The sequence below is a fragment of the Vigna umbellata genome, chromosome 7 (assembly GCF_029865625.1).
Source record: "Vigna umbellata cultivar VRB3 chromosome 7, Vumbellata_1.0, whole genome shotgun sequence".
Classification (NCBI taxonomy): Eukaryota; Viridiplantae; Streptophyta; class Magnoliopsida; order Fabales; family Fabaceae; genus Vigna; species Vigna umbellata.
The window spans coordinates 2977802-2996551 of record NC_142171.1 but is presented as its reverse complement, the minus strand read 5'-3'; the positions used below and the strand labels follow the sequence as shown (position 1 = coordinate 2996551).

Sequence of the window (18750 nt, the reverse complement as noted above, 5' to 3'; positions counted from 1 at the left end):
CTTATCATATAATAATTTTGATAAAATAATAAACGGTAAATAATTGATTTAGTACCATAAGTATTTGCATATTTAATTTTTAGTATAATAAGAAAAAAATTACAATGTTTGTCTCATATATTTATTAAAAAGAAAAATTAATATTAATATACAATTAGTTTTGAAAATTAATTATATATTAATGTTAATTTTTCTTTTCATAAGAACACATGACAAATACTAAACATCAAATGTGTGCTCTCAATTATCTTAACTATTAACGGAGTTTGAAAAAAAATTAATAGATTATTTAAAGTAATATGTTTCACATAAATCAATACCATTTTGATAATTTGAAATAATAGTGTATTTTTTAAACCAACATATGATAAACAAAAGTATATATAAGTACTATAATAAAATAAAAATATTACAATTAAAGTATAAATTCTATAGCAATATATATTATAATTATTGAAGAAAAGAATAAAAGTTAATAACAAATAGTACATTGTTAAAATCTATTACTTTAAATTAAAAATGCTTAAAACTATATTTTGTTAATTATTTATATTATATATATGTTATATAATTTTAAAGGTATAATTTAAATATCATTATTACTAGAATAAAACATCTAAGCTTAATTAGTCAATTCAAACTTAATTTTGAAAGAAAAAAAAATGGTGTGTCAAAAAAGAGGTAAACCATGAAATCAATGAGAGTCCTCTTTTTCTATTCACATGGCTAAACTGTTTGCAAGTTTATTTCTTTATCTAAATATGTGAAAACTTTAAAATTCAAACATTTGATGTCAATGCAAAAATTCGATCTATCATTGTAACACTAACAAACAAACACTTAGGATTAAAAGAAAAAAAACTATTAACATAAAATCATTTTTCAATTATAAAAAATTTTAACATAGGATCCGATTCAACTTAATAAGAAATATAACAATAAATATATAAACCATTATTAAAAGATAAACTTTAAACCTAATTCAACCTTATAAAATTAGGTTGTAAAGTGACATTTGAACTCATTTATATATTGTAAATTAACTTTATCTCTAGATAATGTGAGATTTCCAACATAGTCCCTCGCATCAAGGCATATGCATCTCAAACATGAGATTAGACATTAATAGATGATTTGATAACATTGTGATAGTGGTGAAACAATAAACTCAACAAACAACAAATTGCGCTAGGATAGACTCAAACTCATGACTTTGATACTATGTTAAAAAGTGAACTTTAAACCTAACTTAACCTTATAAAACCAATTTATAAGATGAGGTTTACACCAACTTTTATATTGTAAATTGACCTTATATCTATTCGATATGGGACTTTCAATAGTAAAAAAAAGGAATGAAAAGAATAAATAATAGAAAAAGAAAGGAAGAACCACAACTATGAAGTTTTTCTCTGCTTCACTGTTGAGAAGGAGCAAGAAGTCCACTTATATGCATACAAAGCTTTTTGTTAGTAATCCAAAATTTATATGAAAAAATAAAAAAAAACACTACAATTGTCCAATCAAGGGCTACCATATAATTGTCAAAACTACTATCCGAGTACACATTCCACCATTATTCATAGTTGTCCAAGTTATTATCTTAGTTCACACTCCATCGCTATTGACATAAATGCACAAATATGCACAAAAAAACAAAATAGCCTAGTCCCAATAATTAATAAATTCCTTATGAGCCTCTCTAGATAGCCCTCTGTAAGCTGGTGAGTAAACATTTAACAAATCCAACTTAGAACAAAGAAAACAAAACTATTGAGGTCTAAGAGCCTTAGTATACATGTTTGCAATTTTCCAAGAAGAAGAAATGGTCAATAGGCACAACAAACCATTTTGTTTATTTTCTCTAACAATATGAGAATCCAATTCGATATCTTTAGTACGCTTAGGAAACACAAGATTAACTGCAATATGTATTGTTGATTTTTTATCACGGTAAAGTAGAGTTGGAGACTTGAAATGAATTTACAAGTCTTGTAGGAGAGAAGTGAGCCATTGAATTTCACATGTCAGTGTTGCCATAGATACATATTCTACTTCACAATAGATCATATACATTGTGGTTTGCTTCTTGGATTTCTAAGATATGAGAGATGACCCAATATAAACATTATATCAAGTAATAGATCTCGTAGTATTTGTTATTGCGGTGCAACGAAATGTTTAGCATGAACAATAAACCAAGATGAGAGGTGAATTGGTTTCTTATCGCAAATGTATTCCTTTAATAATTTTCTCCTAATTTAAATTTCCTTAGCGAATAATTAAACAATAATAAAGAGTAAGGAAAATAGAAAATTGCACAAATAATTTTATATTGGTTCAGATCACAAGTATCCTACGTCCAATTATTAATCCTAAATAGAGATTAACTATCCATTATCACAAAACAAATAAACTATTACAATCACACAGAAACAAGTTTAAGGGTTTAGAAAACACCCCTCTTGTTACCACAAGAGAGGATACTTATTTCACCATATGGCCACAAGGGATGTGCACTTCCTCCGAATATTTCACGAAGGATAAACACTTCATTTGAATATTTAAAAAGGATGACAAACTTCACTTATCAACAACATCAACATGCAATCACACTCCTAGTGAAAGTTCTCGCTCTTGCCAACACCAAGTTCTCAAAGCCAAAGCACAAGGGTTACCCAAACCCTATATCACATTTTTAACAATTCAAACCAAACAAATATGTTTTTGTGTGTTAGAATGAGAGTCTAAAACATCTTTATAAAGACCTCACTCAATGACACCTCCAAAAATATGTTATTAGCTTTTTTCTCGCGGGATAATCAATGATCTATTTATGGTAATCGATTATGCATTTAATGAATGCCCAACGACCAAAAATGTGTTTAAAAACTCAAATGGTTAGTTGCGATAATCGATTATTCCAGAGCCAAAATTGAGTTTTTAGCAACCTTTAAAAATCTCTTTGTGATAATCGATTATCTTAAGTAGCTAATTGATTATCTCAAAGATTTTTGACTCCAAAACGAAATTTGAAGCATAACTTACAAGGAATAAACAACATATAAAGACCTATACAAAAATCTACTCATTAGAAAAGCTTTATCACATAAAACAAGTCTTCTTGCAAAGTGAGTACTTGAGACTTGATTTGGGCATCATCAAAACTTCTATACTTCATCTTTTTGCTAATAGTATTAAGGCATGAAGCCCAATCATTATCACTGTATGCCTTCAATAGGATAGCTGAGGTAGATGGAAAAAATAAGCCCAAGCCTGATGCATTCCTGATATAACGAAGAACTCTTAATGCAACATTGCTGTGGTCATGAGTTGGCTTGGAAATAAATTGTGTAAGGTGATGCATTGAAAAAAAGATGATAGATTGAGTGGTTGTGAGGTACATGAGTCGCCCTATAAGACATCTATATGCCAACACATTATAGTAGTGTTCTCCAAAAGAAGATGAAAGTTTTTTGGCGTTATCAATTGAAGTAGATGCTCACTTACAATCTAAAAGACCAACCTCAAACATTATTTTCAAGGAATATTTACATTATTAATCAAGAATCCTTGTTTGCTTCTTGTTACTTCAAGACCAAGGAAACATTGTAGCTCACTTAAATTCATTATCTGAAAGGAAGTATTTAAGGCTTGTTTTATATGTACCATTTCTCCACTATCATTTCCTGTCATAGTACGTCGACCAAAATAGCAACAAAGAACCATGAGTAGATTTAATGAAAAGTGAAAAATCATGCATAGATTTTTTATATCCAATAGTGATGAGATCGGAAGACAACCAAGAAAACCATTCTCTATTGGCTTGCTTAAGCCCATATAATGCTCTTTGTAATTTGAAAACTAGTCTTGACATAATTGAATATAAACTATGGGGTGCTTCAAAGTAAACTTCTTTCTTTAAATCCCCGTGCAGAAAGGAATTATTGATGTCCAATTATTAGAGCTTCCAATTAAGAATTGAAGCTAGAGATAAGAGTAATTTCATTGTGGTCATCTTAGCTACATGGGAAAATGTGTTGACATAGTCAATCCCTTTTGTTTGTGTGTATCCTTTGGCAACCAATTGAGTCTTATGCCACTCGTACAGTGAAGGGAAATGACAGCGGTTATTTTCGTAAATAGACAGCGGTTCCTGAACCGAGGCATATACAGGCGAGGTAAAAAAGGGTGGGCTTTTGGCATCAGTTCATAACCGACGCAAAAAAAAATGGTAAGATTTTGCCTCGGTTCACAATTAACCGAATCAGTGGTTTTTTTTCTTTTTTTTAAAGGACTTTTCGCCTTGGTTCCTTCTGAACTGAGGCAGTAGAGTGGTTACTTTTTTTTGGCTTTTCTCTTTGAAAAGTTGTTTCTCACGCTGTTTAGTTCTCCGGTCAGTAAGCAAGGTAGGACTTTTCCCTTCTTCCTTCTATGCTCGTGCCCGTGCACTTCACCCTCAAACCCAAATCCCAAGCTCAAAGAACCCTGCCGAAAACACCACTACAACTTTTCCCGCTGGATCCCCCTCCCTGCCCTCGACGAGAACCGTAAGAAGGCCAACTCCAACGCCCTCAAGAACCACAAGGAGCCTCTCAAGAGCCGCAACGCCTCTCATGAACCAGTAGCAAAACTCTGAAAAGGCCAATGAAAATTCTAATCCAGCAAAACACATAATAATCTAATCATTCATACATAGTACAAGTAAAAAAATATTGAACAGGGAGAGACGAGAACGAGGAAGTGGTGCCAGTTCAACTGAGGTAGTAACTGGATTTCAAAATTTAGTTAATGACTTAATCGAATTTCGAAATTGAGTGATTTTCTTAATTGGATTTCAAAATTTGATGACATTCTTTGTTGGATTTCGAAATCCAATTAAAAAATTAACTGAATTTATAAATTGGGTGACTTTGTTGTAAACCAAATTTAGAAATTTGGTAATATCCTAACTAAATTTCAAATATCACCAAATTTCGAAATTTAATGAATATTTAATTTGATTTTGAAATCCGATAATATAACAAATCAAATTTCGAAATCCGATAACTTCTTAAATCAAATTTCGAAATCTATTTACATTCTAAATTAGATTCACAATCCAACTAGTTTTAAAATTCAAATAATTTTTTAATCAACTTTTAAAATCTAAAGATTTTCTAATTCAGATATCAAAATCTTGTAGTTTTTTAAATTGGATTTCCATATTTCGATTATTTCCTAAGATTTGAAATCTAGTTCAACAAATATAACCATATGAAATGAACCAAAAATTTCAAATTGTTTCTGCTCGAATGGGACGAGGAAAACTCCTGCTGCATCCGCTCGGGAGTGCTCCCCGATCGGTCCTCCTTGCTTCGGTCTTACCGCCTGGATCTTCATCTCTCAATGCCAAAATAGGGGTGGCCTGCAGGAAACACTCCGACGCTCAAGTCAGAATTTATCTCCACAAGTCTAGTAAAAATCAGAAATTAGAGAGTTTACCTTCTTAATCAATTGTTATTTATAGGGTTTCAAGGAATATCATCCATTAATTTACCTCTTAATGACGACCAATGCTAACCTTAACTACTCCACAGTGACCGTTACATCATTAATTATGCATTCATTGACATTCAAAGGTTGTCTCTGACAAACGGCTGGAGAGTTCACGAGTATTATCCTAGCATCCGATCGGGAATGATCGGCTTCCATCGCCCCTGAGTACCCGGTTGGTCTAATTAACACTTCCATCGTCCTTGGCCGGTCGGTCTAACATACTCAGTAGTGACTCAAGTATGTTCGGTCGGTCTAACATACTCGGTAGTAACACAAGTACCCCAAGCCCTAGCAAGAATATTTTTGCGTAGGGTTTTGAAGTGGCTTCCGATCGGTTCGCATCTTCTCTTATTAAGACCTTCAACCGTGTTGTTGACTTTTTCAAGGGTGTGAATTCGTAGAGTCATGATTGTAAAATTTAGGCGGGAAATGTAAAAATGAACCGTCAGATCGCCTAGACTATCAGATCTTTCTTCATTTGACGCTCAAATTTTCTTGGCGAATCGCTTTTTACCTTCTATAAATAGCCCCGAATTTGCCCTAATTTTTTGCCCCTTTCTTCTCGCCTTCATTACTTTCTCGTGCCTATCTTCCTTATCTTAATCCTTTGTCTCAGGTAATCATGTCTTCTGATATCGCCGGTAAAGAGGGCAGGGGGTATGCCGATGATAAGGCTAGTACTTCGTCTTCCTCCTCGGGTGTCGTTGCTGGTTGGGGTGCTGTAGCCGTCCATTCAGGGAACTCTTCCGATCTTCTGGCGGATAGTGATGCTCTCGAGGAAGTCGCCATTAACGTGGACTCCTTCGGTGCTTGGGACGATAAGCCTAGAGATTTTCCTGTTGTTCCTGGCTATGATTGGGTTCCCCATGAGGTTAGGCAAATCCCTTCCTCTTTCTATCATCGTCGTCCATTTAGGGATTTGGCCAGTAGTGTTTGTCTGGTAAAGGCTGATGAGAACGCTAGCCATTTTAAATTAGCCATTTGCCAAATGACCGAGCGTGTATGCCACGGTCGGGGGAATTACCCCATAGACTTCTTCTATGCTTACGCTACCATGTTTAAAGATTTAAAGGTTCTCCTTCCTTTTTCGGATTTTCAAATGAGCGTTCTGAGGGAGCTTAACGTGGCTCCTACCCAGCTGCATCCGAACGGTTGGGCGTTTATGCAAGCATTCTCTGTCGTCTGTACCGGCTTAGCCCTATACCCCACTCTTGGGGCTTTCCTTTACTTTTTTCACGTACAGCCTCTTCCGACCAAACCTTGGGTTTTCCTCCCACGATCGGGAATATACATCTGTTGTCTCTTTTCAACAGTTCGTGCAAGGATTTTAAAGGACACTTCTTTAAGGTCGTGCTTTGGAAGCTAAGTACAAGAGTTTTTGTTTCCCAGACAGGCGGGCTAAGTTTCCCTTTTATTGGACCAACAACCCGAAGAAGGTTATTTCCTGGCCCAAGTCACGGATGACACCCGAGGATTTGGACTTAATAAATCAACTGAGTCAGCTGCCCCCCAAGTCCTCTTCTCGCGTGCTGATCGATTTTCTGAACAAAAACCTTCCCTCTAATGGGTTCGGTAAGTTATCTTTGACCACCTTTTATTAAGCAGCCATTTGGAACTTATCTAAACTTATTTTTGATGTGTAGATTACTTGTCCAAGATGGATCCAGCCAGAACCAGCACCTTCGCCCGCTTGTTCGCTCAGAGGGGGGGAGACGTAAGGAAAATAGTAGGAGGGAGCTCGTCTCGCGCCCTAACTACTGCTGCCACCCCCGCAACGTCTCTACCGACCCACAAGGCACCACCTCCCCCGCCCGCTGCTGAAGTCCAGTCGCCCAAATCCGTTCCTCGCCCTGCCGACAAGGTTCAACAGTCGGAGCCCATTCTAAAGAAGAAGGGAAAACGGAAAGTCGTACGGGAATCCTCTACGTCATCCAAGCGTAGCAAGAGGGCGCTGCCCAACGGTCCTCCCATCTTTGGGCCGCTGAGTCCCAACTCGTGGGTGGCGAAGCGCATCCACTTTGATCTTTTTGCTGAGGAGAAAGCTCTCGTTAAAGGGATGACCGAGGAGGAAGCCTCCAATATGGCTATGGAGTTGGCCTCTCGGTCAACGATGTGTTTGGCTTACGCCGCTCAGAAGAGGGCATTGGCTTCTACGGAGCTTCAGTCTCTTCAAGAGAAGTATGACGCCGTCGTGAAGTCCAACCAAGAATTGACTATCCGCCTGACCGAGACAAAAAGGATATTGGATGAGGATAAGAAAAAAGCCAACACTCTGCTGGCCGAGACCCGCTCTGCTCAACGCCGTATGCAACGGTCTCATGATGATTTGCAGCTTGACCTCCAAAATGCAACTACCAAAAATAAAGAGTTGGTGACTGAGAGGGATGGCGTTCTGGCCGATCGGGATTCGCTTCGGGATCAAGTGTTGAAACTGGAGGCGGAGAACAAACTTTTGGGCGATGAAGTAGTGAATGAGCACCTGCTCGACTTTGAATAAGCGCTCGCCCAGTGTAACCTCCTTTTTCAAGTTCCAACCGAAGACCCTCGTCTCAATGTGAGCATGATGGTGGTGGATGGGAAATTAGTTCCGATCCATGTTCCTCCACCTTCCCCTCTGGCCATCCCTAATGTTCAGACTCCCGTTGAAGTGATCGAGGAGACCGACGGGGTTGATGTCCAACCTTAGGCCTTTTAGATATAGAATTTTGTCGCTTTTTTGCCTTTGTACCTTAGGTCTTAGGAGTTCACTAGGAGCGTGCCCTAAGACCAAGGTGAGAGTTCACGAAAGAAATCTTCCTCACTTGCTCGGTTTAGGTCTTAGGAGTTCACTAGGAGCGTGCCCTGAGACCAAGGTGAGAGTTTAAGAAAGAAATCTGTCTCACCTGCTCGGTTTAGGTCTTAGGAGTTCACTAGGAGTGTGCCCTAAGACCAAGGTGAGAGTTCACGAAAGAAATCTGTCTCACCTGCTCGGTTTAGGTCTTAGGAGTTCACTAGGAGCGTGCCCTAAGACCAAGGTGAGAGTTCACGAAAGAAATCTGCCTCACCCGCTCGGCTGCTATGATAAATGTTGAAAATCTCTCGATAAGTGATGAAAACCATAATATTATTGATGTGATAAAGAGTACAAGGTTATTTCTTAGTTGAAATAAAACTTTAAGTGCGACGCATTCCATGTATTGGGTATGGCTTTTCCTGTTGGGCAATCCAAACGGTATGCTCCGTTCTTCAAGTTTTCGATCACTTTGAAGGGACTTCCCAATTTGCGGCTAGTTTCCCTGCCGCTCGGTTTCGTCGGGCTTCCACTGTCTTTCTCCATACTAGATCTCCTTCAACGAATTGTCGGGGTTTTACCTTAGTGTTATAGCGTCTCCCAAGAAGTCTTTTCTAGGCCTCTGCTCGAATCGTTGCAACCTCTCTCCGTTCATCTAAGGTGTCCAACTCCACTCGGAGTTCATCATTGTTATTCTACAAACTTTGAATCCCCCGTCTGATGGTAGGTTCCCCTACCTCTACTGGTAGCATAACATCCATTCCATATATTGAACGGGGTCTCTCCAGTTGTACCATGCAGTGTGCAACGATAGTCCCAAAGAACTTCTTGTAGCTCATCTACCCAGGCTCCCTTAGCACTTCCTAACCTCTTCTTCAGTTCTGCGATAATGACTTTATTAGCCGCTTCAACCTGTCCGTTCGTTTGTGGGTGTTCAACCGAGCTCGTTACATGTTTAATTCCTAACATTTTATAAAAATTCCCCAATCGTTTATCAATGAATTGTCGTCCGTTGTCTGTAACTATCGTTATGGGGATTCCAAATCGGCAACTAAGTGCCCACACAAACTTTTCAACCCTTGCCGCAGTTATTGTTGCGAGCGGTTCCGCTTCTACCCACTTGGTAAAATAATCAATTGCTACTAGCAAGAATTTCTTCTGAGCTCGGCCTACTGGAAAGGGTCCCACAATATTCATTCCCCATTGCGCGAACGGCTAAGGAGACATTAAGCTGTGTAACTCTACCGTCGGTAAATTGAAGTTCTTGCCATGTTCTTGACACTTCAAACATTTCTGCACAAATATCTTGCGGTCCTTCTCTATCGTCAGCCAAAAATAACCTGCTCTTATCACCTTTATTCGCAGCGCTCGCTGCCCAGTATGCATTCCACATGCTCCTTCGTGAAACTCCCTCATAACGTACTCGGCTTCCTCCGGGGACACACATTTTAACAAAGATAAAGAGAACCCTCTTTTGTAGAGATCCTCTCCTACTAATAAGAACCGAGCGACTTTCTTGGCCTCAATCGCTCGGATATGCAAGCCATTCTCCTGCTTCTTAATTATATCTCTGTTCTTAATTATATCTCTGATGTCCTTCCTCCAATCGGATTTATTGGAAACCTCGTGAACCGACAGACATTCCACCGAAGGACTCATCATAACTTGTCTTATGACCAATGATAATTGATCCTTCCCTTTGCAATTGGCGAGTTTGGACAAAACATCCGCCCTAGTATTTTGTTCTCTAGGCACATGCTCAAATTCCACCGTCTGAAATTGCTTCACCAACTCCTTTGTCTTATGATAATAACGAAGCAGTTGATCATCTTTGGTTTGGAAACTCCCATTCAGCTGTCCCACCACCAGTTGGGAGTCGGTCCGACATTTGATTGAAATCGCCCCTAAGTCCTTAGTCAATTCGAGCCCGGCTATCACTGCTTCGTACTCAGCCTGGTTGTTGCTTATTCTGAACCGGAAGACAATTGTCTGTTCAACGACAAAGTCGTCCAGCCCCTCCAAAACGATTCCTGCTCCTCCCCCGGACCGTTCGGATGAACCATCCACACAAAAAGTCCATGCTTGGAAGCATTCTTCTTCCCAAGGTAATTCGACCGCAAAATCGGTCAGATGTTGTCCTCGTACTGGTCCTCGCGGTTCAAATTGTAACCCGAATTCAGATAATTCTACGAAAACCAGACTTGGCAGGGAGAATAGTAGGGTCCCAAAATGTTTCTGCTGGAATGGGACGAGGAAAACTCCTGTTGCGTCCGCTCCGCCGATCGGTCCTCCTTGCTTCGGTCTTACCGCCTGGATCTTCCTCTCTCAATGCAAAAATGGGGGTGGCCTGCAGGAAACACTCTGACGCTCAAGTTAGAATTTATCTCCACAAGTCTAGTCAAAATCAGAAATTAGAGAGTTTACCTTCTTAATCAATTGTTATTTATAGGGTTTCAAGGAATATCATCCATTAATTTACCTCTTAATGACGATCAATGCTAACCTTAACTGCTCCACAGTGACCGTTACATCATTAATTATGCATTCATTGACATTCAAAGGTTGTCTCCGACAAACGGCTAGAGAGTTCACGAGTATTATCCTAGCATCCGACCGGGAATGATCGGCTTCCATCGCCCCTGCGTACCCAGTCGATCTAATTAACACTTCCATCGTCCTTGGCCGGTCGGTCTAACCTACTCGGTAGTGACTCAAGCATGTCCAGTCGGTCTAACATACTCGGTAGTAACACAAACAAAAATTTATACCTTGAGATGAAATGAACAACATGAACAAGCAAGATTGATGAAAAAGACAAACCAAAACTAACCACCAGCAACGAAATCCACGAGCACACCCGAACGAGAGCAACTGAACAAAAACGAACAATGAATGAAAAACAAGCAAGTGGAGGTGCAGGCAATATATATATAGTCGTTGAAGTAAATATGATTCCATAAACATTAATTACTCCTTACCTAATTTTCTTTTTAATAATTTTAATGAATGACATAATTGTCCACTTGAAGGTGCAGAACAGTTGGAAGTTCATAGAGAAGCACCCTTTTGTGAAGCTTTGTTTGGAAACGTCAAATTGGGCTGCGTGGTGCATTGGGACCACACACGAGACTCATTTCTCCCTTTTGTATCGACTACTTTGTCCTTTCCCTGAAATTCAACTTTCACCGACCTTGTAACATTCATGAGGCGTGCTCTCAACAATGTTCCCAAAGCATGTAAATTTCGCACCCTCTTTCCAATTACCTCATTCAATCCATGAAGGAAATAAGCAAAATATTATTGTTCAAGAATCTTGGGGATTTGAGCGATCAAGAATTTAATATCCTCAATATATTGTTCAACATCGCTAGTTTGCCGAAGTGCAGTTAGCTGATTATAAGCATTCCTTCAGCTAACCAACCATATCTATCTAACAAGGCTTGTTTGAATTTCTCCCACAATAAATCTTCTTCGTCGATGTTCTCTCTACCTAAAGCCTCCATTGCCTTGTGATTCTTTAGCGCTTGAAGACGCATAGCTTCCATTGAATATTTCAAGCTAGTCTGTTTTATGTGTGTGGGAGGATTATGTTGTTATATCTTAGTTTTGGTGGGAAAAGGTTGAGGAGAGTGAGGCCTCTCTCGAAATACCTCAAATGTAATTGTTGTTCTTGTCTATTTCCCTACTACATTAGTAAGAAATAGACCTTCATTGGATAAGAAGTATCTCTTTCTTTCTGTATAGTACTACCGGACTTATCACTCTATAACTAATTTTGGCAGCTCAACATTACCTTTTGCTACCCCTGATGTTTTCCTTTTTGTTTTCTAGACAATCCACTCTTTGGCTTTGTGGTTGCCTCTTGGACTCTCCTTTCTTCTGGCAATACTTCCTTCTTGATCCCCATCAGGCCGTATGTAACTTGATGTGAAAGTAATCTTATTTACTCAATGACTGGTAGTATCAATATGCTAGTCTTAGACAAATTCAAAGAATGCATCTTATTTTCTCAATGACTGGTAGTATCAATATTTAGAAGTAGTTGTAAAAATCATTTTGAAATGGAGCATAAAGCTGACTCACTGAGGGGAAAAAAACTCTCCCAAAAGGGCATCTGTTTGAAGCAAATGCTGATGAATAGGTTGATGATTATAATAATGCCTAATACAATTTAAAGGTGAAAAGCTAGAGTGCTTACTTATGCATTAGTATCAACAGATCCAAAATCATTTAAAAGAAAATGTATGGAATTGCCATTTCATTTTATACAATCATCAGTAGCACAAAATCTTTTATAAACCAAGCACAGGAAGCTTATAAACAGTCAATTAGGAGTAAAATCGTTATATGTGGGGAATGAGGATCTTGTATTGATTAGTTACATTGAGTTACTATCCTCTATATCAAACTTATCTAGCAACTCCTCCAATTCCTTTAGAGCAACCATATAATGCTCCTGTGACTGTGCCCCTACTTCTAACACTGGAAGAGCACTGTTAAACAGATGGGTATACAAGTGCACAGGGTTGTAGATATCAGTATTACTAGGAGCATGGAATTGATTACACGAATGCTTGAAATCCCTTGTCCAACGGCGTAGGATGTACCGAGATGGGATTTCCTCAACGCCATTATAATTGAGAACATTCAATGCATGCCTGCACAGATATCCTTTGTAATTGAGCAAACTGCAAATGCAACGAATATCCAATTTTGTAGTCTCATATAAAACTTCAAAACTTTTAACTCCCTTCTCGCTCCCCTCAACTTCAACTCTTTCTTTCACAATGTATGTTATTATAGATCCGTTGACATTAACCTGTCTTGTGTTGAAGCAAGAATACATGCCCTCAACCTCTACTTGAAACTTTTTAAAGATTTCTTCTGTGTACACCTTTGAGAGTTGGGCCTCATAATTACATCTCGTTTTGAATTCAAAGCTTGCTTTTCTAGTCTCCAAATCTGCCATGGCTTCTTTCATGTGCTTCCTGTGTAGAGCTAAGTCATACTTGTCAAGGAATTCCTTAAAGGATGTGTGTTTATGCACATAACGATCAAAAAATGCAGTCAGGCCCTCATTTTCTTTAGTTGAGATCAGTCCTATCAAAGAAACGTCTTTTAGGTACACAGGGACCCATAGATGCCGATCCTTATACAATGTCTGAAGCCACTTGTTATCTCCCAGTCCATGACATTTAATCATATCAGCCCAAGAAGATTCAAACTCAACTATCTTTAATGACTCGTATATAGCATTATACATCTGTCTTCTGATTGCTTCGTATCCTTGCAACCCTCCCAACTTTTCTGGAACTCTTTCTATGATATACTGCAAAGAATAACAATGACGAGCATGAGGGAAAACCTGAGCAACTGCAATTTGCAATGGCTTGCACTGGTCAGTAATAACAACATGTGGAGGACGACCAAGCATACACTTAAGCCATGCCTTGAATATCCATCCGAAATAATCCACTGATTCGTGTCCAAGGAAGCCACAGCCCAATAATACAGAATGTCCATGATGGTTTACACCAACAAACGATATCAAAGGGATCTCATATTTGTTTGCCAAACAAGTTGTGTCTATTGTAACTGTATCATTAAAGTAATTATAAGCAATCCTTGACCTGGAATCAGCCCAGAAAACATTTTTTAGGTGCCCATCATTATCAATATCAAACAAGTAAAAAAAATTTGGATCAGTCAACTTCATTCGACAAAAATAATTATATATAGCACTGGCATCCCCTTCTCTAAGTTCCAAATATTTAAATTTATCAAAATTGGTGTCATGGCTTTCTTCAGAATTTGAGTAACCATTGTAATCAACATCCATGACAGTTGTTCGATACAACTTGATGGTGTGTACTTCTGTTACTGGCTCCGGAGGTGGTTGTGATTTGCTAGCTTCAAGGACCATCTTCTTGTGTGACTTGTAAAATTGTTTGCTCTGTGGACTCACTTGATGGTTGTGTTGAAGCTCAACTTCCACTATTCTCCATCTCCTGGACTCAACCATTCTAATCACTATCATTGCAGGACAGCCAGTTCTTGTTTCTGGTCTTGGATTATTGGCTTCACTTTTTTTCTTAAAACCAGCACTACTGCAGCTAAGTTTTGCCCTATAGCGCTCTTTTTTCTTTGATCTAAACCATGAATTGCTAACTCTGATTCCAAAGCCTTGTTCCTTTGCATGGATATTGTAGAAGTTGTAAACTTCCTCAAAGGAATCAAACTCTAGACCCACTGTTGGAACTGGAGGGTTTTTCGGTTTTGAATTTAAAGATTCAAGCCCGTGTTCTACTACAGAAGAGCCTTCCACATCAACATCATCGCTTTCATCAAAAAATGGCTCACTATTCAGACAAACTTCTTCCATCTAAAATAAAATAAAGTGAATTTAAGAAAACTGATCATCAATAAAGGCTACAGTCATACCATTTATAGTCTTTGGGAATAAATGCATAAAAAATGTTTTGTATTGATAAAGAAAAATTAATAAACAAAGGAAAGATGAAAAGTACAGATAGGGGGAAATTAATATATCCTCTCAAAGGGAAATATGTGAGATAGGGAGCCACTAGAAAATTGAATAAAACAAGGTCGCCCATTTTGTCTATCTGAAATAAAAGCTCATATCCCAAACATGTTAAAGGGTAAAAAGATACGGAAAGTGAAACCATTCAGCAATAAAAAATAATGGTGTCAACTACATATTGTCACAAAATTTTAGCTTAATATCATTTACCAAAACTGTGAACCATGGAAACTACTCTACAGTTGGATAGGATAGGAGACCCCCACACACAACCAATGCTCCGCAAAACCTTGGAAGGATTTTTCTGGAGCAAAATGCACACATAACAAAACAGGAATAAAGGGACCTACTGCTTCTGAACTAAACCAATCACACAACAGACACGCCTGTACAGATGGGGGTGTGAGACCTATGAATATGTTAATCTTATTGAGTGTCACTGTACAACTAAAATACTTGATCTTAAAGAAAGCTTTGGAACTTTCCAATGGGTTTGTCAAAAGATCGAGTGAGTTTGTTATTGACTTAGTGCAAAAATATGCACTCTCATGGATTCAGATATGAACAGTTTTTGTCTTGCTATGTTTCATACACACACACGTGCGTACTTACATACAAATAATTGGTGGCTGCAAACACTGTCAATTTTAAATCTCTTCTTTCCCTTTTTTCTGGTTTCTCTTCTATCTATTCTCCAGTTGCTCATTTTTGTTCTAAATCTCTTCTCTATGTTTCTTTTCTTTTCCTTTAGTTTTTTTTTATTCAGTTTGTCAACATCTATTTTCTTCAGTTTTTTTAACATCTTTTTTTTCTCATTTTCTTGAATCAGTTTTTAACTTCATCTCTTTCTCATTTCTTCTAGGATTTCTTTAGTTGTGTGGTGTTTATCTTTCCTTGAAATTTTGGTTGAGACTTTGATGATTCTATTTCTTAGAATATATTGCTAACTTTTTTTTATCTTGATATGTGTTATTATTTTCTATAGTTTATAACATTTACTATTTAGCAAATATTTGTGTGTCTTTTATATATTTCTTTTCATTAAGCTATTGTGCTTCCTCTATTTGTCTGTAATGCCATCCACCATATTATATGGTGGACAAGCTTCCGCAATTGACAGCATTGATGCATGAACATATCTATGTCACACTTTTGACTATTTTAGTATAAAGATTTAAGAGGATACAAAACATGTAAAAAATCCAATTCATGAAAAATAAATTGCTGTTCAGCACCATGACTTAAATATTGGTTCAAAGTACACTCTACAATCTAATTACTAAAAAGACACAGAATCAGGTGAGAACACACCAGTGTCTGCATAAAACATGCATAGATATTTCTGTAAATGTTTCCCGAAAGTGGAAGGGCTAAATGCCTAAAAGTCCTCTTCTGCTGCTTAAGGTTAAGTACAAAGTCCAACACAGTACTGTCATCAAATTAAAAATTTCTCAAAGATTAGAAGGAAGATACAGAGCTTTGGCAATGACATATTTTGCCATTAAGATTTCAATTAGATAATACAAATAGTAAGAAAATATGCTAGACATATCATGGTATAGTACAATCAAAGCTCATCAAGCAATCAGGGATATAAGATGTTATCTATAAAGCACAAAGACAGAGACATATCAATGTCAACATTGCAAGTCCCAACAATCAACGTATACACAGGAGGAAACGGACGAGTTTTGTTTTTGGAAAATGGAATAAAGAGAAGAATACCCCCCTTAAATATAAAGGAGACTTGTTAACTACACAAACGTTTGGGTTCTTAGAATATATGGGACAGGGTAAGGTTAGTTATATACATCTAAATCTCTCCGACTAACAATGATGGGAACCTCGTCCATTGCAATTATATTGAAAAAACACACACGACCAATTTCAATGCCAATTTTCCACTTAAGTATCAAACACAACCAATTTCACTTGCAATTCTACACTGAAGAGGTAATATGAGAAGGTTATTTGGTTGGGAACTTGCTTTGACAACTCACCACCGTGACTGTTTTAGGATTAAAAAACACACAGTCAACAACTTTGACTCTAATTTAACATATCTAGGGTGAGGGCGAGCCCTGTTACCTTTGTGACCAGGTTGTCATGGTTTTGAATTCAAAAACAATTTCTTTGCATAAGCAAGGGGAAGAAGGTTGTGTACAATAACCCTCACACCTCTGCAAATCCAGGAGCCTCACTCATAGTTAGTTAGTTTAGTATATGTGGTGCATAAAGCCTCAAATTTAGAAGTTCTAGAGTAAAAAAGTTAAAGTGGCCAGTTTATCGTGCCTACGCTTGTGTTTTATCAAAATATAAAGTCTAAACCGTTTGATCAGGCCACCTTGAACCTAATTTTCCCTGTGTTAAGTAGTACAATCATAAGAAACAAAAATAGACAACATCTAGTGGTGAATGAGAAACAACCTTTGAAGACGACAACAACAACAACTACTTCCCCTGTAAAATCAAAGGTAGTTATAACATCAAACAGTACTAGAGGAAAACAAACTCGGTGATTTACGCTCATGCACACATCACATAGAGAAACTTAAACCACGCGCAATGAAATTGAAAATCATGAAGAAATATTAGGAGTGAGTGCACAGTGAACATTGTGAAAAGCTGAATAGGTCTGTGAATTGAAAAAATACCTACTTTGATCACACTCCGGTTGCGGTGGCTGTGGCACGGTCAGCGCTGCTACTTGACGGTGGCAAAAAAAGCATGCTCATCACTTCCCACTCCCACCATCTTTTTTTATTTCAAAATGCATTAATTTAAGGGGAAATGACCCTCAGTTCATTTCTCACTTCATTTGTTCTTTTCTTTTTCAGAGACCAATAGCATCTTGGAGCCATTCTCGTCTAGTTGAACAGAAAATGAACTGTTACGCATCACAAAACTTCGTTTTTCAAATATTTAATGTAGTAGCAAATATTTTTGTGTTAATTATGTTTTATATCCAAAGTTTTTGTCCATTGAAAAACTTGTTTAACTTTGTTAGGAGAAGAGTGAATTGAAATATAACATGTAATTAAACAATAATCTTTTAACGAATTGACTATTAACTAAATTAAGCTTATAAAAACAAGTTTTATACCCTTTCAAGATGTTTTAGATAATTTGATATATGAAAATAAAAATATAATGAATAATGTAACAAAATAAGAGAAAGAAAGGAAAAGTTAGAGATAAAGATAGTTTACTTTTGTAAAACACTTTATGACTGGTGAAATACTTCAAAGTATATTCAATACACGAGTTTTTCATAATTTTGAGTCTGATATATATGTTATGGACGAGTCGTGAAAGATGAACTAAGATAGTTGTGTTGAGTGATAGACATTTGAATATGAATTATTGATTTTTTTTTATTTGAGTTAATGATTATAATTTTATTTGTAATATGTTTTAGTTTTATTAGCTTACTATTTGATGTATCGGTGGTGTGTGACTTGCGATTATTATGTCATGTACGTAATATAAGTACAACATTATGAGATAAACATTTGGATAAGAATAATGATTTGTTTTATTTTGAATTATCTTTTATTTATATATATATATATATATATATATATATATATATATATATATATATATATGGGTTTGCTAACGCGTGTACGCCTGTTTTTCAGTTGGTACATTTTAGCAATGTGTACCGGATTTTAGTAGACAAAAATATCCTTATATATTATGAATTCCAAGTTTTAAGGTTAAGGGTATTTTAATAATTTTCATTTTCAAAACTTAAAAAAAAAAAAAGAAACCCCCCAAACCCTTTATGTCATTATGTTTGTGAAAATTAGATAAAATTATATACGACAAAAATTATAAAATGAAAACTCATTATAAAATTATTTTTTGTAAGAAATTGTTTAACAACGAGTGTTTCTGA

At 36.9% G+C, this 18750-nt stretch overlaps 1 protein-coding gene across 4 annotated transcripts; it reads right to left on the bottom strand.

Moving 5' to 3' along the window:
- Positions 1-12534: 12534 nt before the first annotated feature.
- LOC124836858 (protein FAR1-RELATED SEQUENCE 6-like) lies at positions 12535-17739 on the bottom strand. Of its 4 annotated transcripts, none has more exons than XM_047312094.2 (2): positions 17504-17739; positions 12535-14690 (listed from the first exon to the last, which is right to left on the bottom strand). In XM_047312094.2, exon 2 carries the CDS (start codon positions 14688-14690, stop codon positions 12687-12689), a length of 2004 nt encoding a protein of 667 aa, XP_047168050.1. In that variant the 5' UTR covers positions 17504-17739; the 3' UTR covers positions 12535-12686. The 4 variants fall into 4 exon arrangements, with proteins under 4 accessions (XP_047168050.1, XP_047168049.1, XP_047168048.1 ...); XM_047312093.2 differs by having other exon boundaries at positions 17508-17739; XM_047312092.2 differs by lacking the exon at positions 17504-17739 and adding an exon at positions 17277-17413.
- Positions 17740-18750: the final 1011 nt, after the last annotated feature.